General features: G+C 68.1%; 2 protein-coding genes across 2 annotated transcripts; one reads left to right on the forward strand and one right to left on the reverse strand.

Moving 5' to 3' along the window:
• The first annotated feature begins 915 nt into the window (after positions 1-915).
• On the forward strand, positions 916-6,259 carry GTPBP6 (GTP binding protein 6). The gene is made up of 10 exons (XM_090264561.1): positions 916-1,290; positions 1,717-1,854; positions 2,258-2,328; positions 2,452-2,582; positions 2,770-2,840; positions 3,938-4,096; positions 4,472-4,680; positions 5,162-5,310; positions 5,685-5,837; positions 6,019-6,259. The coding sequence occupies exons 1-10, from the start codon at positions 951-953 to the stop codon at positions 6,140-6,142; spliced, it is 1,545 nt and encodes a 514-aa protein (XP_090120687.1). The 5' UTR covers positions 916-950; the 3' UTR covers positions 6,143-6,259.
• Positions 6,260-8,797: 2,538 nt separating this feature from the next.
• PLCXD1 (phosphatidylinositol specific phospholipase C X domain containing 1) lies at positions 8,798-15,042 on the reverse strand. Its single transcript, XM_090265102.1, has 7 exons — positions 14,885-15,042; positions 13,487-13,637; positions 12,834-12,970; positions 11,074-11,202; positions 10,226-10,381; positions 9,658-9,841; positions 8,798-9,041 (listed from the first exon to the last, which is right to left on the reverse strand). The coding sequence occupies exons 1-7, from the start codon at positions 14,984-14,986 to the stop codon at positions 8,803-8,805; spliced, it is 1,098 nt and encodes a 365-aa protein (XP_090121228.1). The 5' UTR covers positions 14,987-15,042; the 3' UTR covers positions 8,798-8,802.
• Positions 15,043-16,420: the final 1,378 nt, after the last annotated feature.

Below are 16,420 nucleotides of genomic sequence, written 5' to 3' on the forward strand. Positions count from 1 at the left end.
GCAGAGCTCCGCGCCCGGGAGGGGCCCGCGCACGGCGTGGTGACCGCACTCTTGCCCCCGCAGCTCCGTGAGCGCGCGGGAACTGGCCCTGAGCCTCTGCTGGGGAGTTCCGGGCCCGGCACCGACGGGGTGACCGTCGCTTTTCTGTTCACACAGCGGGAGACGCCCTGAGACCCGCGCCGTCCAGGCCCCCCTGGGAAAGGCCCCGCGTCCTCCGGCGCAGTCCCCAGCGCCCCCCACCGCCACACCCCTGTGCACCGGGGCCCAAGGCCACGGCCCCGGCAGGTTCCCGGCTTCGGGTGTCGCTGCACAGAGCGCTGCAGGCCCAGCAAGCGCACGGCCTGGCCGGGCGGCTCCGTGGGTGACAGCGGCGTCCAGACGCGCCACGGCTGCGGATTCGATCCCGGGTCCGGGCGCGTAGCAGCAGCACCCGTGAAGGGACCCACAAATCGTCCTCGCCCCCTCCCGTTCTCTCGAAAGTCAATCGATACATAAGTTTCCGAGAAGCAAGCACCCGGCGCCAGGGGCTGCGGAGGGGGCGGGGCCTGACCCGGTGAGAACACAGACCCCACCCCCACCCCTCGGTGCTCCCTGTTGTCAGGTCCGAGACCCCCAGATAGCGGCAAGGACTGCGGCCGCGCTGTGACCCCAAGGCAGGAGCGGGGATCCCGGGACCGGCCGGAGCGGGGCGCAGGAACACGCCAGGGGCTGGGGGGGGGGCGGAACTCCTGCGCCGCTCGCAGTGTTTCCGGTCGGAGCGTTCTCCGCAAGCCGCCCGCACGGGAGGAAGTGAATCGCTTCTTGGGCGCCGGAACTGCGGCCCGTTCTCTCTGGGCGGCGACCTCACGTCCCTCAGGCGGCAGCGAGCACGTGACACGCCCAGCCAATGGGGATCCGGCGCGGAGGCTCGCCCCCGAGGCCCCGCCCCATGGCGTTCATGCAGGAGCAGGATGTGGACCTTGCGGGCCGCCGTCGGCCGGGCGGCCGCGCTCTCTCGCGTGTTTCGCGGCCGCCCGGCTCTCTGGGCCGCGCTGCTGCCCTGCCCTAAGCGCGCGCTCGCTGCCTTTGGTCCCGGAGGACCTGGGGGCGGAGGCCGGGGTCCCCGTGCGAGTGGTCGGAGCGGTGGAGCGGGACAGTCCGGGGAGGAGGAGGAGGAGCCGGAAGATGAGGAGGAAGAGGAGGAGGAGGAGCTGCTGCGGCGGGAGCCTCTGCTGCCGGCGGGGACGCAGCGCGTGTGTCTGGTTCACCCTGAGATCAAGTGGGGACCGCGGAAGCCGCAGCTGACGCGAAGTGAGCCAGACAGGGCTGAAGGGGCGGGGATTCCGGGGCGGGCCGAGGGGCGGGGCTTCCATGGTGGACCTTACGGGGCGGGGCTGTGGAGCTGACCTTATGGGGCGTGGCTTCTGGATGCAGCGCTCACGGCCGGGGGCGGGGCGCTGAGAGGCTGGAATTGGGGGATCGCCAACGGAGTGGGGCTTGGAAGGCGAGTCCTGTTAGATTGGCAGCCGAGGGGCGGGGCGTCGGAGCGCGACTCCACGTCCCCAAACTCCTGGGGTGGAAATTTGAATCTGGGGCTCCGAGGGCGAGCTGCAGAGCGGCTGGACTCCGAAGGCGGGAACTCCTAGGGCCGGGCTCCTGAGACGGGGGGTGACCTGCGGGGGTGCAGGGCTTGGGGGACTGAAGCAGGTGTCACCAAGGACGCGTCTCTCCCTGAAGCCGAGTGGCAGGTGGCGGAGGCGAAGGCGCTGGTGCACACGCTGGACCAGTGGTCGGTGGTGGAGACCCTGGTGGCGCCGACCAGAGCGCCCGACAGGAAGCTCATCTTCGGCAAAGGGACCCTGGAGCAGCTGACCGGTGCGTCCGGGGCGCGCGTCCTGGCCTTGCTCCCGGCCTTGGATCCGACGCCGGCACAGCCTCCGGCCGCAGCCGCGCGCCATCGAGCCTCTGGGGCGCGCCGTGCGGAGTGGGCGGCCCGTTCTCGGGGTCCGCTGTGGGCCCTGCCTGTGAACCGCGCTCCCCTGGGCCCGACAGCCCCCGCGTCCCGCCGCCGTGGGCTCACGGTTCAGTCCTGCAGCCGCAGGGGGCGCTCGCCGCCCGTCCGTGTCCCTGCGCCCTGGGTGCGTTCGCGCCCCGCGGGGACTCGGGCGCCAGCCCACAGCTCAGCTGTCCCCGCGCTCAGAGGGCCCGTGACCCCGCCGACCAGCGTGCAGGGTCTGCCTGCCACACGGGGGCCCTGACGAGACCCCCTCTTCCGCAGAGAAAATCAGAGGCTTGTCGGGAGTCACCGCCGTCTTCCTGAACGTGGAGAGGCTTTCTGCGTCCACCCAGGTGCTCGGGGCGCTGGGGCTTACACGGCACCCAGGGGCTCGGGACGGGGTCCGACCCCCACCGGGGGTGCAGCGTTGGGGCTGGGCGTCCGGCGAGGGCCGCTCACACGCGCGTCTCTTGCAGAAGGAGCTGGAGGCCGCCTGGGGCGCGCAGGTGTTCGACCGCTTCACGGTGGTGCTGCACATCTTCCGCTGCAACGCGCGCACCCGGGAGGCGCGGCTGCAGGTGGCCCTGGCGGAGCTGCCGCTGCTCAGGTGCCGCCTCCGGGGTTCCCGAGTCCCGCTGGCCGGGGCGCACACAGGGCCCCTCCCGGCGGAGGTCCCCGCGCAGGAGGGCGGACCCCGGGCTCTCCGCGCCTGCACGTGCTGCGCGCGCTCCCTCCTCCCCGCACGGGCCTGGGCGCCTTCTCCCCCCTTCTGAGCCGCCCTGTGTCCGTGACAGGGCCACCCTGAGGAACACCGTGACGCACCACGACGGCCGTGCGGGGAGCTCCCGCTACATCATGGGGTCAGGTAACGTGTCCAAGATCTTACCACCAGCCGCGCGGCGGGGTGTGGCGGCGGTGTCCCGGCAGCCGCCCCTAGGAAGGGACAGCGTCCTGGCACGCTCCTGAGTCGGCAGGGGCTGCGCCTGGGCCTTGCGTGCAGTCCCATCAAAGAAACTGGGGATCCCGGTGGTCTCGGGGCAGCCGCAACGGGACCGCAAGCCCAGGGTTAACGCAGCAGCAGCTGCCCGGCCACTGTGGCTCGGTGGGTGGAGACCCTGCTGGGAGCCGGCCTGCGAACCAACAGGTCACCGGTTGGACTCCCAGTCAGGACACGTGGCTTGGTTTCGGGCCAGGTCCCCAGCTGGAGCGGGTGGGAGGCAACCAGTCACACGTGGGTGCTTCTTTCCTTTTCTTTCTTTCTCTCTCCTCCTGTCTATAAATAGTAAATTTTTAAAAATCTTAAAAAGTAAAACAGTGACTTGCTACAAAACATAACATTAAGAAAAGGAAATTTTTGTCCATTTCTCCTTCTGTGCTGGAGACCCCAGGGCTGTGCTCTGTCCCCAGGCCCCGGGGAGGGTCCCTCCCGCCTCTCTGAGCTCCGGGCGCTCCAGGCGTCCCTGGGTGGGGGGCCGCGTCCCCCTCCCATCTCTGCCTCCGTCTCCACGTGGCTTCCCCTCTGGGTCTGCGTCTCCTCTGCTGTCCCTTCTAAGGTCACCGTCCCTGGACGTAGGGCCCCCCTGACCCCAGACGGCCTCCTCTCAGCTACTTCCCTTAGTCCCACCTGCAAAGGCCCTGTTTGCACGTGAGCTCCCGCTCCCAGGTTCTGGTTGTCAGGACGTGATACATCATGGGGGTACCACTCAGCCCGCTGGGGTATCGGGGGATGTTCCTTCAAGGCCCTTAACTTTCTGCCAAGTGAAGGGGAGCCCGGGTGACCTCAGATGCAGGCGTTGGTGGCGAGCCTGCCTCTGAGGGGGCAGAGGTGCGTCTCAGAACGTGAGGCGTCGGGGTACCCTGGAGCACACCTGTTCCTGCACCTGCTGGGCCGTCCGCCACGCAGCGGGTCTCGCTCCTTCCTCCCGTGTCTGCTCACTGACTCCCCGTCCTGGGCGCTTTCAGGGGAGTCTTTCATTCAGGTGCAGCAGCGGCTCATGAAGGAGAAGGAAATGAAGATCCGGAAGGCGCTCGAGAGGCTCCGGAGGAAGAGGCAGCTGCTGCGGAGGCAGCGGCAGCGGCGGGAGTTCCCGGTGGTGTCCGTGGTGGGGTACACCAACAGCGGTGAGCAGGGGATGGGCCGGGGGGGCCCTGACCGCTGCGGAGCCTTGTGCCTGGCCAGAGCCCGGCTTCCTGTGGAGGCTCTGAGGCCGGAAGGCACAGGTGCCGTCAGCGAACGTCCCGTGTGCGCCCGCCCCCAGGTGGTCACGCAGGCGGCCTGGCTGGCGCCCTGTCCTCGGGGTCCAAAGAGAGTCACTCCCCTCAAGACCTGGGGCCCAGCTGGGGTACATCCAGGCCTAAGAAATCCCAAAGTTGATGCATTTAAACTCCCACCTTGCGGGAGGTGAACAGGGGATTCCCGGCTGCGGCAGCCCCTCGTTCCCCAGCAGGCACGTGAGGGGCCGGGACGCAGCGGGTGTCCTTGTGCCCGACTCCCAGGGAAAACCACGCTGATCAGGGCGCTGACGGGGGACGCCGCCGCCCAGCCCCGGGACCAGCTGTTCGCGACGCTGGACATCACGGCGCACGCGGGCGCGCTGCCCTCCCGCCTGACCGTCCTCTACATGGACACCATCGGCTTCCTGTCCCAGCTGCCCCACAGCCTCATTGAGTCCTTCTCTGCCACCCTGCAGGACGTGGCCCAGTCGGTGCGCACGGGCGGTCGCGGCCGGGGAGGCGGGGTCCCCCAGCACAGGAACAGCCGGGACTGGGGCCCCACACGGAGGATTTTTCTCGTGGTCAAAGGAGACGGGGCTTTTATTTTTTTATTTTCTGCGCTTTCAGAATCTTGTGTAACAAAGCAACCTGTAAAACGTTTAGAATTAGGCAAAAGGCAGCCTTTAAAATGTGAAAGAACAGAAACGTTGACTGTTTCTGAAGGAGGTGAAGCAGCCCCTGCGGTGGGGGGGCGGGGTTCCCCAGCACCTTGGGGGTTAGGGGCGGGGACAGGCCAAGTGGCCCTGAGTCCTGCGCACCAGGAGCCTCGTCCACGGGGCCCGCTCTGCAGTCTCAAGCGCCCATCCCTCGGGTGCACGCGGCCCAGGCCTCGCCCACCAGGGCTGGGCGACTGCCGGTGTGGGGCTGACCCGGTGTCCTCGTAGTCCTGCCACACGGCCCTCTGCTCCCCAGGACGTCATTGTGCACGTGAGGGACATGAGCCACCCCGAGAGCGAGCTGCAGAAAGCCAGTGTGCTCTCGGCGCTGCGCGGCCTGCGCCTGCCCGCCCCGCTGCTGGACTCCGCGCTGGAGGTGCACAACAAGGTGGACCTGCTGCCCGGGTGAGCTGTGCCCCGCCCCGCCCTGCCCGCCCCCGGGCTCCCGTCCCCATGGCTGGGGGCCTGGCCCGGGGGGCTGTGTGCGCGGCAGCCAGGCCTGCTCGGGACGGACGGGGCAGCGGGGTGTCCGAGTCACAGCCCCGCTGTGTCCCGGCAGCGGCCAGCGCGCCCCAGAGTGGGTGGCGTGTCTGCTCCCCACAAAACCCCCAGTTCCAGCCCGGGATTAGGCCTTCATGCCGTGACTAGCGTTCCCTTCACGGGTGCAGCCTGGGAAGCTCTGTCCCAGCCGGGACAGCCTGCGGTGGTCCCAGCCGGGGCCCAAGGAGACCCTGGCTCCGTGGTCCCTGGCTGATCCGTCCCCGGCCGTCCACACGCAGGTACCAGCCGTCGGAGCCGCGCGCCCTGGCCGTGTCCGCCCTCCTGGGGCAGGGGCTGGAGGAGCTGAAGGCCGAGCTGGAGGAGGCCGTGCTGAGGGCCACGGGCAGGCGGGTCCTGACCCTGCGCGTCCGCCTGGCGGGGCCGCAGCTGAGGTGGGTCGGGCTGCCGGGTGGGAGGGTGGGGGCCGGGGTGACCATGCGGCCCTTGCCGCCTGCAGGGCGCTCAAGCAGCCATGTTCTACGTAGCCAGCGGGACCTGCTGCGTGTGCGGGTCAGTGTGTGGCCGCGCAGGCAGCCGGGGTCAGTCCCCTGAGCTCGCCGCCCCTCTCCCCAGCTGGCTGCACCATGAGGCCACCGTGCAGGACGTGCATGTGATCCCCGAAGCCGGCGTGGCCGACGTCACGGTCATCATCAGCAACTCGGCCTACGGCAGATTCCAGAAGCTCTTCCCGGGGTGAACGGGCACCCGCGGCCCGGGGACCGGCCTCGCAGCCTGAGGACGAGGCGGATCCGGCCTGGAGGTGGCCGAGGTGGAAGTCTGCGCTCGGCGGGCGGACTCGGCGGTGCCAGGCGGGCACGTCATGGCACCTTGCACGGATGGCTTTCGCTCCCAGACGTTTCGGCTGCGGGACACGGGGCCTCAGTTGCCAAGTGTGCACAGTGGCCTCCGCCCAGAGGGCATCGAGCTCAGCTCCGTCGCCACAGGCAGGAAGGTGTTTCTCAGAGCCAGACGGCCGCTGCTGGGCACGGAGGCTGTGAGGGGGGGGCCTGGGCGCCCACCAGGGCAGACCCCCTGCAGCTGCCAGGGTCGCAGGAGCCTCTCGGAGACCCGACGGCCCAGCACTGCTCAGTGAGATGCGGGGGCAGGGGCCCGCTGTCCCTTCTGTCCCCAGGAAGTGTCTGTGTTTTTCCCTCCGACGCGTCAGAGGGACGTTGATGTCACTGTCCCAGAACGTTGGCGTTTGGGGACAGCAAAGAGAGAACCTCTGCCCTGTGCTGAGCCTGCGGAAGTGGCGCGGGAACGGGACTAAACACGGATGCTGCCCTGGTCTCATGAGACGCCGTGATGCACGCGCTGGGCACAGGCTCCATCACGCCCGCGCACACCTGCGCTTCCCACGCCTGCTGCGGGCCTTGGACGCCGTTGGCTCCAGACTGAGAGAATAAACCCGTGTGGTCAGAAGCTGCCTTTGGGGGTCGTCTGTCCAAGTAGCTGCAGGACAGCCACGCACGTGGGATCTTGGGTGCAGGACGGCAGCACAAGGGCCCCAGGGAGCCCCCCGGGAGTGACACAGCACCCCCCATCCCCAAGACCTGTGGCCCCAGGGACCCTGGAGACCACGCCGCACCATCTGGTCCCCTCACAGCGGGGGTCCTACCAGACACCCACGTGGCCCCGTGGTGCAGACCCCAGAGCCGGGGCTGCAGAGCGCTGGCCGTCTGCTGCATTCAGGTCAGCCCTGAGGTTTCTGAGCTTCAAGGAGACCCCGTGGGTGTCAGCATCCCGCTGGGGACCTGCCCCCCGGCTCTGAGAGCCAGCCCAGAGTGCTGGCGGCCGTGGCCGAACTGGGACACCACGGTCCCTGCCCAGTGGCTTTCTGCTCCACCCCCAGTTCCTGCTGGGAAATGCCAGACAGGGCTGGGGGTGAAGCGTTCTGGCCCCTGGGCCCCTGCTCTCCTGCTGGTACCCCCTCTGCCCGCTGTCCCATCCCCACGTGCAGAGTCCCCACCCTAAGGATTCGGAGGGGACAGGACAGCTGAGGCACAGGCTGGCTGATGACAGGGCCCACGCCCCACTGCGGGTGCTCAGTGAGGAGGAGGAGGAGGCAGGGTCTCATGGTGCCCAGAGAAGGAACATCAGGCTCCCTTTGGGGGAGCAGGTGCTAAGCTCCCCACCCCACAGACCCGTGTCCCCTCGCACTTTCGGGGTCCACTATGCGTGGAGCCTGATCTCTGAGCTGGTGGCGGGGAGGCAGCCCGAGCTGGGCAGACTCCAGGGCTCCCACCGCGTCTCTGATCCTTTTGATGGAGAAAAAGGGGTCAGCACGTGACCCGTGGCTCATTCCCGAACATCCAGCCGTTAAGGAGCGGCTGGGAGTCGTCTGGCCAGGAAGATCTTTCTGGAAGAACGTGTCCCTCCAACCCGAAGCTCTCACAAACTCATCTTCAAAATTAAATGCAGAGTCTGCTTAACGCCCCCTTGGGGACGCTGGAGAGACTACAAGTCTCGAAACCCTGATCTGGTCCTTGCAGTTACAAAGAAAGGAAAAGTAATCCGGACACTGACGTTCTCCACGATGCTAAGAAAACCTAACCTGGATGCCCTCCCAGGTGGGACGCTGTTCTGGGACCTGAGCTACACGAGAGCCGGGCGGGGACTCAGGGCAGGGGCCGGGGGAGTGAGCAGAGGAGAGCAGGAGCGACAGGTGAGGATGAGGAGGCGGCGCAGCACCCCGGCCAGGGCCGCGCTCACCCCTGCGCCCTCACCCCCGCATGAGGGACACGCACAGACCGCTGGCCCCCGGGGGCGCGGGGCGGAGCGTGCTCAGCACCGTTCCCCTTCCCATCATGGAGAAGCTCCCAGAGCCCCTGACATCCCTTCCCGCCACCACAGTCGCCCAGACGGGAATGCCAGCCAGCGCCCGGGAAGCCTGCCGCCGGCACACGGGAAGGACCCGGCCAGGGTGTCCCTGGAGTTAGAAATAGTCCCATGATTCAAAAGTGTTTTTCTCAGTAGGCCCCACCCACCCGACATGATCCCATCGAGGGCTCCAGCAGCCCCTGGAAGCCTCAGGGCGCCCCTCTGCTGCTCCCAAAGCCCCCCGGTGAGCGGACGCTGATGAGCATCTCATGGGCAACTGGGGGGCTGGTCTGAGCTTGGAGGGCAGACCCCCAAGTGCAGGTCATTCTGTCCTCAAAGAGGCTTTCGTAACCACCTGTGATCAGCAGCACCGTCGCTGAGACCCGCCCCCACCCCCAGACACGGGCCCCAGGTGGGGCTGCAGGGGGCTGAGAGGCCCCGTTGGCACCACTAGACCCCGCTCCTCCCCCAGAAGGGCAGCGGGGAAGGAGCATGAGCCTCGGAGCTGAGCGAGCTGAGCCAGAGTGGGGCGCACGGTCAGCAGCCCAGAAGCTTCTGGTTGAGCCCGATGACGTCGCTGACAAAGGCGTCCACGCCGATGAAGTCCCCGGCGATGATGTTGGTGCACCGCGGGCCGGGCCCCGGGCGCTGCTCCCGCACCCAGGCGCGCAGCCGCGGCAGGCGGGGCAGCGTCATCCTCTTCAGGGACTGGGACGGATGCACCAGGATGTACTCCAGGTTCTCCGTGAGGTTGATGCCCGCCACGAAGATCCCGCCTGCAACAGCAACAGCCAGGGGCAGGGACGGTGACTCCGCGCCCATGCGAGCTACGTCAGCTCCGCCTGCCCCGCAGGCCCCCCCATTCAGCGCGCGTGGTGCCGGCCGCAGCTCAGCTACAGAATCAAAGTCATTCCTGTACTCCTGTCACAGAGCACGCCGAGCTAATGTCCCCATCACACCCACGTCCCAGTCCCTGTGTGGAGACAGAATAATGTCCCCCAAAACGCCCACGTCCTAATCCCCACCGTCTGTGACTACGTCAGACTGCAGGGGAGGGCCCTCCTTCAGAGCTGACGGCCAGCAGGCAGCCACCAGGCCTTGTGCACCTTAGCACCGAGACCACATGTGCGCACACATGCACGCACGTGTGTGCACGTGCACACATGATGTCCGGACACGTGCACACATGTGTTGCGCTGTGTGGGTGCTTGTCTGCATGCGTGTGCCTATGTACATGTGTGGTGTGTGTGGGTGTGCACGCACAGATACATAGCGTGTGTGAACACACAAACGTTCATCACGCCCACGCGTGCACAGCCACATGCTGGTCTGAAGTCCCTTTCCCATCAAGCCCAGAGCCCGTGTGGGACCCACCCCTGCACAGAAACCCACCTGGACGGCCGCAGCTCTTCATGTGCTCCAGGTAGCGGATCAGCTTCTCAGGCTTCACCTGGTCCCCCCACCAGTAGGGGACCCCAGGCCACAGCTCCCCGTGCCGGCACACACACCCCTCGTCGTCATAGGACAGGAGCACCTGCTGGCCTCGCGCCCACAGCTGGCGCAGCGTCGGCACCTCCTGCGGGGAGGGGGCGACAGGACGGAGCTGGGAGGCGATGTCGGGGTGCCTGAGAGGACAGCGTGGCTGGGGGGCATCTGTGTCTGCCTTGTGGGGTCATCACAGGACACAGACGGCCGCCCACACGCGCAGGGGAGAGCCCTGGGGAGGAGCCGGCCCTGCCCACGGCTGGATGGCATTGTCATCACCACGTCACCTGGGATACATCATGGTCACGTCACCTGGGTTATGTAACCATCATGTCACCTGGATCGCGTCACTGTCACGCCGCTTGGGTGACGTCATTGTTATGCTCTGGGAAGCCCCATGAGCTGACACAGCCCGCGCTGTGTCCCCACCCCCGCCGGCTCCCAGGAGACATGTGGGAGGCCCAGCCCATCTCACCCCACGGGGACACAGCATGTCCCCAAAGATGTTCTTGATGCAGGTGACCAGGTACTCGTGCAGGTCCTGCGTCATGCCCTCGAAGTTCCTGCACGCCAGGATGACCACCTCCCGGGGGTGGCTCTCCAGCCACTCGCAGATCTCCGTGAGCGTGTCCTGGGCGGGGACAAGGTGCACAGGTGACGGCCTGCAGTACCAGGACGGTCCCACCTGTCGGAGGGGCTTCCCAGCCAGTCACCTAACAGGTGGGTCAGGTCCCGAGGAAGCAACTACAGAAAGCACATGGCTGCCCTCAGGACTCAGCCGCCCAGGGGACAGCTGGGTTGACTAGCCATGAGTCAGGGGAGAACTGCGTGCCGTGCATGCATGCGAGGATTCATGTGTGCGTGCACGTGTGCACACGAGCAGATATGTGCATGTGTGGCACACACATGCAGTATACCCATGTGTGCCCTCCACGCAGAGGATGAGGCATGTGCAGATGTTACCTCGGGAATTCCCAGGGAGCCGGTGAGGGCCCGCAGGCGACCTGCACAGCGAAGTCCCAGGGCTGGCCCCCCCCAACCGCACGGGTCGCAGCGGGGATGCAGGGGCCCGAGGGCCGCTGTGAAGCACACGGTGGCCCCTCGTATCCTGACCTTAGAAACGCCTGCCCAGCCGCTGAGAGCAGGGACTGAAAACGTCTCAACAGAAGGCATAATGTCCTTCAAGCACCCGCCCCCGGGGCCCGGCAGGAGCCAGGAGCGTGCAGCCTGGTGCAGGCCAGGAGACACCGCACGGCCTGGAAACCTGCCCGGCACATCCGTGGGTGCCCATCACGCGCGAGGCCTGGCCGCCGCCCCGCCTACCTCCACCAGCAGGGCCGTGTACATCATGTGCACGAAGTGCAGGTTCCTCTCGGAGCCGTCCCGCATGTGCGCGATCCGCAGGTCCAGGTAGCGCACCCCCGCGTCCAGCTGCTCCGTGACGCTCAGCACCTGCCGGCGAAGGTGGCTCACCTGTGCCCGGGCGGCGGGGTCGCGCAGGCACTCAGGCCTTGCGTCGGGGACCCCCTGTCCAGGGGAAACGGGCCAGAGGAGCCCCAGAGCATACGGCGTGGGGGGCGAGCCTCTCCCGGGAAGTGGCTCAGCTGCCCCCTGGCAGGCAGTGTCCCCTGGGCTCTGACCGTGGCCTGGGACGTCGGCTCAGGGTCCCGCCGCACTGCCTCGCCAGGCAGTCACTGGGCGGGCCCCCACACCCCTCTGTGGGCCCCAGCGGCCCCAGGCCGGGGTCCGGGACCCCCGTCCGGGACCCAGCAGCAGCTGCAGCCACGGGCGCAGACGACAATGCACTTGACCTGTGACCCCGGGGCCACAGCCGCCGTCACAGGCCGGGTGGGGTCCCCCAGTCCCCTAGGCGCTTGCGCTGCGAAGTTAAAGTGGCGCCCGCCCCGCCCCGCCCAGTCTCCCTGCGGCGATCGCGCGTGGGAAGCACCTTCTGACGGCCCTGGGCGGGCGGCCCCCCCCGCCCCCCGCCTTTGCGCCACCTTCGCGGGCGCTACGCGCTCCCGCCGCCCTGTGGCCGCGCGGCGAAGTGCAGCCCGCGGGTAGTTATTATCTTCCGGCCGGTCCCCGGGGGCCTGCAGCCTCTTCCGCGACCTCCCTGCGCCGGCCCCCACGCCGTGCCGCGCCCCGCCCTCGCCTGCCGAAGGCCTCCGGGGTGACTCTGTTCCGAGGCTCCCGGGCATCGGGCGGAAATGAGGAATGCGGTTCCCCCGCGTTCCACTCCCGGCGCGGCGCCCAGCGCGTAGGCCGGCCGGGGTGCGGTGAGGGAAGCGCAGAGCTAAGCAGTGACAGAGGACGGAGTCCGGAACGCGGGGCCCCTGCCCGTGCGCCGAGCGGGGTGCGGGGCGGGAGCAGAAACAGCACTGGGCCCCCGCTAGTCAAGAAGGTTCGGGGGCGGGCCACCCCCTGCGCCCAGACCGGGGCCACAGCCCTCCGCGCTCCCCCACCCTCAGCCTGGGCCCTTCCTCTCCACGCCCGAGGGACCCCTCCTCCTGGCGGCTCGTGGTCCCTAAGAAGTCTAAGCTGTGCGTGGCGGTGGTGCGCGGGGTGGGTGCGGGCGCTGTGGGAGGCGGACAGACGTGGGCCAAAGGACGTCATCAAGGGGAGACTTCTCATCTCTGCACCCCTCGCTGCCTGTCCCGCGTGCTCACGAGAGACCGCGTCTTATTTTGCACGTGTGTGGAACTGTCCGCAAGCAGCCCCTGGCCAGGCGCAGGCTCTGGGGTGTCCCCCGCAGGCCCGGGCATGGGACTCTGCGGGAGGAAGAGGCTGGTCTCGGATGGGGAGGAGACGCTGCTCCGAGCTCACACATGCCCCCGGGAGCATCCAGGGCCTTTTCTGCAGAAGCTGCGCAAAGGGGGTCAGCTGCTTCCACGCGCTGTGACCGCCGGCAGCCGCCTGCCCGCGCGTGGCCCTTTCTGCTTCCCGGCTGTTTCCAGAGCAAGCCGCGTCCTTTGCCTCGGGCGCTCGCGCGGGGGTTTCGGGTTGGCGGGAGCTTCGTCTTCCCTTTTTCCTCCTGAGGGGACGCTGCTCGGGCTGGAGCCCCGCAGCCTGTGGACGCTTACCTGGGTAACCGACCACTTCAGCACCACGGGCTGCGTCACACAGGGCAGCACCTTGGCCAGGAGCTGCAGCAGCGGCGACTGCGTGTGGGAGATGGGGGACTTCCTGTTCAGGCTGTAGGTCATCGTGTCGTGGCTGCCTGGAATCACACCGCCGGCCAGGCCACCGTCAGCCTCTGCGAGCCCTCCCCTCCGCCACTGCGCGCCTGGGGCCCCACGCGGAGCTCCCACCAGGAACAGGCAGGGAACGCGGAGTGAACCCATGAAGAGCCCGCTGAGAGCGCTCGGGTGCTGGCCCCCAAATCACACCTTCCCAGAGCCTGCTAATGGGGCCCGTGGGGAAACAGGGTCTTTGCAGATGGGATTCGTGAAGGGTCTGAGGGGAGGCCATCCTCGGTCAGGGGGGCCCTACGTCCAAGGACAGTGACCTTAGAAGAGACAGCAGAGGAGACGCAGACCCAGAGAAGCCACGTGGAGACAGAGGCAGAGACGGGGGGATGCGGCCCCCCGCCCAGGGACGCCTGGAGCCCCCGGAGCTGGGAGAGGAAGGAAGGACCCTCCCTGGGGTCTGTGAAGTGAGTGCAGCCCTGGGACACCCCCAGCACCTGGAGCTGCATTTCCCACCCCCACCCCACGACCCACAGACAGACCCTCACCTGGGATGGCCAGGTGCTGCAGGGGTACATCCCAGAGCTGGGGGCACAGTGCCGACATCCAGTCCGAGTTGACATTGCTTGTGGGGCAGGGCCGGCTCCGGCACGTGCCGGACGCACTCACCTGCTCGTCCATCAGAGGGGAACCGATGACCTGAGGATGGACAGGAGGTCGTGTGGAGTTAAACCCCAGGGGCACAGGAAGGGCCCTTCCTGCCGTGGCTTGGAGGAAAGAAAAAAAAACAAACAGACGTCTTCCAGGGGTGGTTTGGAAGGTTGAGAGACCAGGGGGGAGAGGGGAAGAGTTCCGGAGAGACAGAGACAGACAGACACAGAGAAACAGAGGGATAGAGACAGAGAGAGAGAGAAAAAAAAAGACACAGAGGAACAGACAGACAGGGGGCACAGACAGGGAGCAAGAGACAGACAGATGTAAAACAGAGGTGCCCAGTGAGGTGGAAATAGACGCAGGGACGGAGAGAGGCAGACCCGGGAGCCCCAAGGCCACTTTCCCAGGGGGACCCCACCCTGTCGGGTGGCACCCACGCCTGCAGGACACTGGGAGGGGAGCAGAGGGGAGCCTGCAGGGTGTGAGTCCTGGGGCCTTCAGTCCTGGGGCTGGCGGAGCTGTGGGGCAAGGTCAGCACCCCCTGGCGGCGAATGTTGGGCCCGAATTGGGGAAGCTGCCTGGGACAGGCTGGGGGCCCCACCGGACCCCCAGAAGGGCTGGAGGTGAGGCGGGCGAGTTTGCAGAAGGTCTCAGGGGCCCTGAAGTTGGGGCTGCAGCTGGCAGAGAAGTTAACTCTCCGTCAGGACAAGCAGAGGAGACGAGCGCGGTCCTGTCCGGCCACACAGGTAGGGACACGCGCGGGGCTCGGGGGCTCCCTGGACTCCACAGGGACCTGCAGGACCAGCTGCGGTTCTCAGTGCCGTTCACCTGCCGGGCCCGGGACGCACCGGAGCCTCCACCCGGGACCACCCCGCGGATGCGGGCGGTGACTGGCGCGTGGACACACACTCAGGGCATAGTTGGCAGGTGAATGAACGGAAGGATGAGGCCGCGGCGTTCCTGCGCTGACCTCACCGGCGCCGCAAGCACTCGGCACAGCAGCGCCAGGACCGGCCCTCGGCCAGCGCCTCCCCCGCCCAGCAGACCGAGGTCATCGGCCCTGGAGCCCGTCCAGGTCCCGGTCCCGACCCCAGGGTCCCAGCGGTTCCGAACCCAGGAGGCTCCCGCTCTAGCGCCCTAGCGTCAGGACACGGCTCCCTCTGCCCCGCGCGCTCCTGGTTCGGGCGGGCGGGGCAGAGCCTGGGGGACAGGACAGGGGGCCACGCGGGGGCCACGCTGCGCCCGCCCCGGTCGCTGCGGGGACTCAGTTCCGACAGATGAGCGACACTCACCTCCGCCGCGCCTCGGTCCCTGCAGCGAAGCTCCCGGCGCGGCCGCCCTGCACTCTGCTCCCTCCGGGACTGGGGCTTCCGAACCCGCCTCCCCACGCTCATTGGCCGCGGGAGCACGCGACGCTGGGAGGAGGAGCAGAGGGAGGAGGAGCCACCTCCCAGCGCCCCGGGACCCGGGCGGCGGCGGCCCCCCCAGGCCGGAGCAGGACCCGCCATGGGGACAGCGTGCCCAGCGGGAAGGGGGTCGCGGTCCTCACAGCCCCCAGTCCGTGCGCCGCAGACCCTCGCGGGGATGTGGGGACGTCGGGACCGTCGCCGGGACAGGAGGATGTCCTGGGCGTGACCCCGGGGTCCGTGGTCAGAGGACGGGCCGTCACCTGACTGCCTGACTCCCTGGCACCACTTTGGGTCACTCTGGGCCCCCGGCCAGAACAAACTGGACCTCCGTCCGGACCTCTGGTTGCGCCATGCCCGCGGGCCGGGGCCTGTGATCTCAGAGCAAGTGGCCGCTGCTTTCCTGAAGTGTCCGGCCCTCTTAGCCCCGAGTGGCCCTCGTCCCAGTCCCCACCCGGGCGGGCCGCCTGAGTGGGGAAGTGGGTTTCCTGGCCGCGTCCTGCCCTGCGGATGTCTCAGCCCCGTCCCGGCAGCAGGGTGGCCCCTCACCCTGCGCCCGCCCCCGACCCTCCTCCCTGTGACTCGCCGGGTCCTCCACTCAGCAAAGTGCCTCGTGCCCCCCCTTCCACGTCCCCATGCCAGTCGAGATTGGACAGAACCGGGGGGAGGGGGGAGGTGGCAACAGTGGAGGGACGTTACGGGAACCTCAGAGGGCTGGGCATTTGGGGTGCAGGTCTCTCTCTCCGTGCGCCGCAGGCGCCCGTCCTCCGCGCTGGGGGCGGGGCTGCACCTCCATCCCAGCTCCCCGCCGAGCTTCCAGGTGCCCTCCTCCCCCCACCCAAGCGCGGAGTTCCCCAGAGACTGGATTTGACCTTTCTCTGCCTCTTAGAACTTCCACTCCGGCAGCGAGCCCGCCCCCGCCCGGGCCACCTCCTGGCCTCGCCCCCGACACCCCTGGGGCCCGGTGACCTCAGACACCGGGCACCTCTCTGACCCGCGCCTCCTCCCCTGTGAGGCAGCAGGGAGGGGTCTTCCCACCGCAGGGGTGAGGGGGTGGCCCGAGGATTTCCCGGGGGACTGTTCTTGGCTCTGCGCGTTCCCAGGGTTCCGCAATGGGGCGGCAAACGACTTCTGTGGCTCCTCTGGGGCGTTTGCAGCTCCTTCCTCTGGTTCCAGCCGTTTACCGACCACGTCTGAGCTGCCAGCCACACCCCCCTCCCCCCCCCAGGCTGTGAGGCTGCAGTGTCTGCACCGTCACGGAGGGGGAGGGTCTGGTGTGCGCGCGTGTGTCGTGTTGCTGTGACCCCCCAGGTTTCCCGGGGCCCGACCCTCGGGGGTCCCGCGCCCCCTCCCTACAAGGGGGCTGATTAGGGAGCGCTGCCCTCAGCGCTGTGCTTCTGCTTCCCGCCCCGCTGTGCCCTC

This window comes from Furipterus horrens, unplaced genomic scaffold (assembly GCF_987537825.1).
Source record: "Furipterus horrens unplaced genomic scaffold, mFurHor1.1.pri manual_scaffold_17, whole genome shotgun sequence".
Classification (NCBI taxonomy): domain Eukaryota; kingdom Metazoa; phylum Chordata; class Mammalia; order Chiroptera; family Furipteridae; genus Furipterus; species Furipterus horrens.